We start from the raw sequence: 8,248 nt of genomic DNA on the forward strand, positions 1-8,248 counted from the left end.
CTAAACATTTGTCAAATACACCGTTATTTGGCGGTTGAATGTTGTGCTTAACATTTCAAATAGTAGGAGACAAATAGTATAACATGGGAAAAATATGTTTTACGCCAACGTTTATGTTTTGAGCGAGTTATCCGATGTTGAACGCCAAAGTGATCCGTCACTGTGGGTGATCCGTAACTGTGTGGGCATGGTATATTGTTCCAATGATATTTCAAACATAATTTTACCTTCTTTCACTTAAAGGCTGTTCTTTTTAGTTGTTTTGCAATTTTTTCCACAAAGATACACTATTCATATTTCAGAAATTATTCAACTAAACTAATTCGTGTCAAACGTTTCAGCTTTTTTGTTCTCAGACCAGCTATGTAAGTAGTAAAAATTGCATAAAATTGTATGCGAAGGATTTTAACAACATAGACTAAATAACACGGATCGATCAGTTGCGTTGTTTTATACTTGTTATAATATTACAAAGATATAAACATTATTTGGAGCAATATTTACGATGAGAGTGAAGTACTGTAGAAGTGACGCTAAATTTTAATTAATTTTGCGCTGCAGCTATGCAGTGTCCAATCCTCTTGATGTAAATAATGTGAAAGTTGACTACACAATGTTTCATGCTATAAGTGCAAATAATATGAGTATATTCAAGATACAAAAATGACAAATATCGAAAATTTCGGTAGGCTTGAGGTGAAGATGCATCGAAGCCAAACCTCAAATTTTCAAGAGCATAAACCTCGAGAACCAGCCAGCGGTTTGAGCTGAAAATTTAATCGATTGGTCACATGCTGGTGGTGACCAATCGATTAAATTTTCAGCTGGAATGGCTGTTTGGGTCTCTAGATTTGCGCTCTTGAAAATTTGAGGTTTGGCTTCGATGCATTTTCACAAATATGTCGATCAATATGATATCAAGGTTGAAAACGAATTACAAAAAATGATTCTGGGGAATGGTTTTCTGGCAAATAGTCCATTCTGGAGAATGGCTTTCTGGCGAATGGTACATTCTGGGGAATGGTTTTTGGCAAAAATCATTCTGGCAAATGGTTTTCTGGCAAATGTCATACAATCAAAAATTCACCCGGCGGCTTCTAGGTGATGCAAATTATCATGACCTATCCCTGTTAATTACCCATTCGATCTTACGGTTCGTTCGGATTATCAGCCATTTGCGGTCTAATGACCCTTTCGGCCTAATGGCCTTCGGCCTAACGATTAAGCCTTTCTAAGCAATTTAAAGCCATCTTAACTGTCTAATACCCAACCCCGCCTTTAAACGGGGTACACTTTCAAAAAGACGGCTCCAGTGGCACGATCCCCTGCAAAAATGTTTAAAAATGTATTTTTATATAACGTACAAACGCCTGTGGTTTATTTAACGTGTTATATAAAAAATCGTAAATCGTTTTATATTTTATTTTTCTATAATCAACCTATCGCAGAAGAAGAGCCTATTTATTCCAAACCTGGTTTTTCGTTAGTTACACAGAAAATAAAATATGTTGTTTTTAAAAGTACCGTAAAACTTGTATTTTTATTATTGCCAAAAATCAGTAACCACTAGAGGCTTCAAGAAAAAATGAAAAATGATAGGGATGTTCAAAAATAAAAGTTAGAAAAATCACAAACCAAAATTCATAAATTTGCAAATAAAAATAAATCATTGTCCAAAACCTGTTTAGAACGATTTTACATAACGAAAAATGATATTTGGATCGAAAATAAAAAATCGGGTATTAGAGAGTTAAGCAATTTGAAGCCATCTTCAGCCATACGGCGGAATAGAAATTATGGGTGCATTGCAAAATAAATAGTAAAATCTACAATTTATCTTATTTATATATCATATAAAAATGGTCTTTAGTTTTTTGTCACGAAATTTCAATGCCTGGCCCATAGTGCACTTCTTAAGCGGCGATCGGCACTGAGCCGAAGAGAACCAAGGTGACGCACTTGTTGCCGTCGTCGATCGCTCATGGTGCTCATAGTAGGCAATGAATGGCCACCAAACGCCAATCAAACTATTACCGAAATAAGTCGTAGACTACTGCGTTCGTGTCCATCATCCATTCCGGATCGCCTTCGATCACGATAGTTGCCCCCTGTTCGTCAAGTGGGTTCGATCGCGTTCGATAGATCGATGGCTTGGAGCGATTCTAGCCTTCTCGTCCGGGGGCTGGTTTGTGTTTCGCTGGAACTCCACGGTAGCAGAACAAAGCATGGCAAACTCCGGCGGTGAATCATCCGGCACGACTTCAGTCGTAGTCTCCAGCAGATCTAGTTCTACGGAAGATCTGAATGGAAGTGTTGGATCGTTGCCCAAATTTGTCTGGATCTCGCTACCGTTCGAGTGGTTCGGTCGCGTCGGACGACTCTTCATGGTTCTCTAAGCGTTTCCTCGAGTGTGCCTTGCAAATAGAACCACTAATTCTAGAACCATTTCTTCTATCTCTTCTAATTCCAGAGCTACGGAACCATCCCGTCGAAGGAACAGCTGCAGGCATGTGGTGGGCAGTGCCCAATCTGCCATGACAACTTCAACTCGCCGGTACTGCTCGAGTGCAACCACATCTTCTGCGAACTCTGCGTCGGAACCTGGTTCGATCGGGAGCAAACCTGCCCGCTCTGTAGGGCCAAGATCGTTGACGATCCTTCCTATCGGGACGGCGCAACTACGTTCTTCTTGCAGCTGTATTAATCCCCCCAAACCATCGATGCCCCGCGTGCAACACGTGTACAGTGAAACCGTCTATGACGGAACTCAGTGACACAGCAGCAGTGCGGAGACTAGTGACAATTGCGTTTATTGAGTAAAGCCCCGTAAACAGCGTTTATGAGTTGTTTATTATGGATTATTTTATCTAAATTTCCGAAGCACAAACTGCTTCACGAGCGGCATCCTGAGCAGGGCGAAATCAACTTGCGCATGGTTTGCCGACCAAACTTATTGGGTCGAGATTTAATTGTAAGCAAATACAAAAATTTTACCTATTAGTTTAATTTTATGCGTTTATAATTCCAAAAATTCAACAAAAGTTTACACAAAATAACCGTAACCATGGTGACATATAAACAGAAAAACTTTTTTACTGTGTTTGATGATATTTAAATTTAATTAAAAAAAGGTACTGAAAAAAAAACTGAAGAGAAACGTGATGCCGCGATAAAAAAAAACAGCTTAAATCGTACGGGGAAGAGTGCGAGGAAAGAGTGAACCAAAAATTGCGATAGTGATGACTGAGATGGCGATGTGTTAAAGTTGCGCAGTGAAAACGAAAAATTCTGTTACTATAATCAAAAAAGTAGGTTTGAAGAAAAACAAAAATGAATTGACGAACGAGGAGGGCACTACCTTTAATCAAAAGAAAATACAGGAGATGGTGTGCTCAAGTCGAGGAAGAACGAAAAAACAAGGAAGCAAAGTAACCTATACCTAATGCAACATAAGTATGAATATGAATAATATTATTTTCAAAATAAAATACAAACATTGCTAGTTTCGAAACTGTTGTCGGTGATTTGCCATTTGCAAAAGTGAATTCAATACGAGACAGGAAAGAAAATCCGTTTTGTGATCGCTTTTTGGCATCAATCGTGTGGGAGACTTGAACGCGTGCGGCGACCGAGAGCCGTTAGGCGACGAACCTTGTTTTTTTCTTGTCAGCCAGAAAGAGAGTTTTATGATCGTTTACAGTTTGGAATTGTTTTGCCTGTTCCTAATTTGGAAGTGCTTTTGCAAATTTGTGTCTGCACAAAAATATCTGGAGCCAATGCTTTGTAACTTACGGTAGTGGGCAAGAAGTAGACGCAATAACCTAAGAATGCTAATGTCGCTACTGTTCGTGTTACCGACATCTAGTTTTCCACAAGTCCTCAAAGTGTCAAATTAATTTTAAAAGCCAAAACAAATCATCCTCTACGACATGGCATTGAAAAAAAAAAACAATTAAAAACAATGATTGAAGAATAATCACCCCTATTCTTGTTTACGTTCGAATGAATGCTCTGTTGTTTGAAAACCGTTTTGCAATCTCCGATTACGCCAGCAAAATCAAGTGGGCAGGTACTTCGAACGAATAGGATTCGATCGAAAGTTGGATCCGCCGTAAACGAGAACGAGGGTGAGTAATAATTAAGGGGACACGGGAGACCGTGTTATTTTCCCTATCTTTTGTCTCACTCTAACAATTATCATCAAAACTTTGTGGAAGCAAATCTCGAGTTTTAATGAACCGATAAAGCTGAAAATGTATTGGGTTGTGCACTACATATATAGAATCATAGTGATACATTTTTTGCATGGAGTGGTTCTTGGGATTTGCTTCTTCAAATGGATAGTGTGATTATGATGACGTCCCGTGCGGCCTTAAAATCAGTTTTGTAACAAATGCACCACTAGCGTTGTACTACTAATATTGGACAAGGCCACCATCAATGATAATACAGATGGATTCCGTTTTTGGCATGCTCCATTTTGGGGTATGTTCGTTCCGGAAGTGATGGTTCACGTAGATTTTTTTTTTTTTTAAATAAGCGATAAGAAAATTATTCATTGTGTACTTTCCATAAGTGAAAATCTACCAGAGGGTCGAATGGCATTGTTTCTCATTGGTTCTGGTGATTTCGGTTTTCTGGTCACCTGGCGCCGGTTCCTGAATCTACACAAAGAGGACTTTTTATGAAACTTAGAAAATAGTGCCGGGCAATGGCTCTAAATTCATGATTTTTTATCCTGAACATCATAGCTATAATGCCATGGTTAAATATGAGATTCTGGCCATATCCAGATATCCTTTACACTTTTGTAATCATACATCATATTTTATATACTGAACATCATAGCTATAATGCCATGGAATAGGTTTCCTATAGAAATTCGCCAACAAATTTGTTTGTGAACTTTTCTACGGATTACAATTAAAAATAAAAAACAATTTGAAAATTTGCACTCTGTTATAGTTTTTCCAGTATTAATATTCAAATTATTTAAATAATTACTGAACTTAACATCCCTGAAGTGCTAACAGGAACCTCAATACAATCTTCCATAAATTTACCCTGTTGTTGCATTTAATATGCTTGTAAAGAAGAAAAGAAAACTGGTAACAGTTTATTGCTTTATCTAAATTTAGTTTAATTCCATCCAATTGTTCTAAAATTCTGATTTTTCCTTCGTATAGGTAGAAACAAAATAAATCTTCAACTGATTCCTTTATAAAGTTTGATAGATGTTCCCTTCGGCTGGGAAATCCCTTTAGGATGGGATCTAAAATATGTGTCAACAAAATCGCAAGCAGCTCAGAACGCCTAAATGAACTATAAAAAATCAAATCTCGATTACTTTTTCAAATCGACGTAAGTAGCTTTCATACGGTTTTGAGAAAATTAATTAAGAAGAATCACAACCTGTCTTCTAAAACTGTTTAAAACGAATCACTTTTAAAAAAAAAAATTACCGTGTACATCGCTTAAATTTTGCATACAATCAGTTTGCGTTCTAAAAGTGAAAAATCAAGTTGAGTATGAGCGGAACGTGTGGAATTTCGCGTTCGAAAACCCCAAGAGCTTGCAAGTCCTCCTCAAGCATAGTCCACGTCTCATGCCCGTAGAGGACTACCGATCTTATGAACGTTTTGTACATCGTGCATTTGGTGCGGGGGTGAAACTTTCTTGACCGCAGTTTCTTCTGGAGCCTACAGTAGGCACTGATGATGCGCCTTCGTATTTCCCGACTAACATTTTTATCAGCCGTCAACAAGGATCCGAACTCGTCCACCACCTCGAAGGTATCCCCGTCTATCGTGACACTGCTTCCTAGGCGGGCCCTGTCGCGCTCAGTTCCGCCTACCAGCATGTACTTTGTTTTCGACGCATTCACCATTAGCCCGATTCTTGTTGCTTCGCGTTCAAGGTGGGTGAACAAATCTGCCACCGTTTCAAATTTTCTCCCAATAACATCCATGTCGTCCGCGAAGCAAACAAATTGTCCGGATCTCGTAAAAATCGTGCCTCGACTGTCAAGTCCAGCTCTCCGCATGACACCTCCAAGCGCAATATTGAACAACAGGCACGAAAGTCCGTCGCCCTGTCGTAGTCCCGCCGAGACACGAACGATCTGGAGTGTTCGCCCGAGATCTTCACGCAGTTTTGCACACCATCCATCGTTGCTCTAACCAATCTTGTGAGCTTCCCGGGAAACCTGTTCGCGTCCATGATCTTCGATAGCTCTATACGGTCAATACTGAAGTATGCCGCCTTGAAATCGATGAACAGATGGTGCGTAGGGACCTGGTACTCACGGCATTTCTGGAGGATTTGCCGCACGGAAAAGATCTGGCCCGTTAATGAAACCTGCTTGATAACTTCCCACGAACTCGTTTGCTATAGGTGGTAGACGACGGAAGAGAATCTGGGATAGCACTTTGTAGGCGGCGTTTAGGATAGTGATTGCACGATAATTTTCGCACTCCAGTTTGTCGCCCTTTTTGTAGATAGGGCATATAACGCCTTGCTTCCACTCCTCCGGTAGCTATTCCGTTTCCCAGATTCTGACTATCAGCCGATGCAGACAAGCGGCCAACCTGTCCGGGAACACCTTGATGAGTTCGGCTCCGATACCATCCTTGCCAGCGGCCTTGTTGTTCTTGAGCTGTTGAATGGCATCCTTAACTTCCCCCATCGTGCGAGCTGGTTGGTTTCCACTGTCCGCTGTGCTGACGTAGCCATCGCTTTCGCTGTCCTGACCTTCTGTGCCTGTGTTCTCTGCGCCATTCAGGTGTTCATCGTGCTACTTCCACCTTTCGATTACCTCGCGTCCGTCCGTCAAGATGCTCCCATCCTTATTCCGGCACATGTCAGCTCGCTGCACGAATCCTTTGCGGGATGTGATAGAACTTCCGCGTTTCTTGAGAACGGTACAACAACTCCCGGAATAGGCGCTTCAGTCTGTATCGTTCCACGTATTGCCGCGTACCATGCTGCAGCATTGCAGTCCGCGCTGCATTCTTCTCCTCTAAAACCTCCTGGCATTCCTCGTCGAACCAATCGTTTCTTGAGCTCCATTCCACATATCCGACAATGCTTTCGGCAGCGTCGTTAATGGCTGCTTTGACTGTCCTCCAGCAGTTCTCAAGAGGGACCCTATCGAGCTCGCTCTCATCCAACGCTGCCTCAAGATGCTGCGCGTACGCATTGGCTCTTACCTCTCACACAATAATACATGCTTGTTCTGTTTTTGTTACGTTCCGATTTTGTCACGTTCCGAATTCTTCATTAATTTACCTCTTTTTTCAACATAAAAAATTACTACAATAAAAAATGTCACCGAGAAATCTTTACTGTAATCAAAGATTTAAAAGTTTAAAGTTTACACATTGTTCTGCAAGCAGAAAAAAAAGTAATGTTTACTACATTTTTTCCACTGATTCCGCTAAATGTGAGCTACGTTGTCTCTGCTAACCGTTTTAATTTTTATGAAAAATCCTGCAGAAATAAAATTTAAATATCCTTACTTGTATCGATTGTACTTTTTACCAGAAACATGAATTGGCGGAATCCTTGAGAAAATTCATATGTACCAAAAAGAATTTGCAAGCAATTTCTTCAAGAATTTGTAAAAATAATCTAACGGTATTCTCGTGAAAAAGGAAACGCAATGAAATGAATGAAATTAGCAGTTACAGCCAGTGCTGGGAATGGTAATAGTAGTAGGCTTGAATTTTGCGAAAATCAAGTGGCTTTCCCAGTACAGTAGTTCTAAATCGTGAATCTCATCAATCTTTAGTGTCATTGAAGGCCCTATTTACGGGAAATGCAGCGGGAAATAGAACATTTTTCTACAGTAATTTTGGGTTGCCCTTAGCAACGGGTGTTTTGCAATTGTCAAGGCTCTTTGCCTACAGCAGCGATAGGCGTGAGTTTCACTGGCTTCGCTGACTGCAATTGGCTTTGGCTACTGTAGAATGAATTTCAAATGTTTTCCCAACCCTAATTACAGCAATTTTTAATTCGAATACAGGTCGGACTCGGCTATCCGGAGACTCGATTATTCGATGACTCGATTATCCGGGATTCGATTATCCGGAATTTTAGACTCGATTATCCGGAGTATGATTTTTGATATTCTTGATTTTCAGTTTTTATGCATAAATTTGAGATAATTTAGTATTGCAATATACAATATGAATAGGTTAGCAGTTTTGGACTTAGGTAAGAAAAGAAGGGTTTGAAAAATGGGTTTTAT

General features: G+C 40.0%; 1 protein-coding gene across 2 annotated transcripts in view; it reads left to right on the plus strand.

Moving 5' to 3' along the window:
* LOC5572335 (RING finger and transmembrane domain-containing protein 2) overlaps positions 1-3,511 on the plus strand; it is a 28,263-nt gene extending 24,752 nt beyond the window's left edge. Inside the window, exon 4 of one of the 2 annotated variants that reach the window (XM_021857429.1) lies at positions 2,471-3,511. In XM_021857429.1, coding sequence (XP_021713121.1) covers positions 2,471-2,704 — 234 coding nt within the window. In that variant the 3' untranslated portion in view covers positions 2,705-3,511. The remainder of the gene's footprint in view (positions 1-2,470) is intronic. The other variant, XM_001653975.2, reaches the window with a different exon arrangement.
* The last annotated feature ends 4,737 nt before the right edge of the window (positions 3,512-8,248 follow it).

The sequence above is a fragment of the Aedes aegypti genome, chromosome 1 (assembly GCF_002204515.2).
Source record: "Aedes aegypti strain LVP_AGWG chromosome 1, AaegL5.0 Primary Assembly, whole genome shotgun sequence".
In the NCBI taxonomy this organism is placed as follows: Eukaryota; Metazoa; Arthropoda; class Insecta; order Diptera; family Culicidae; genus Aedes; species Aedes aegypti.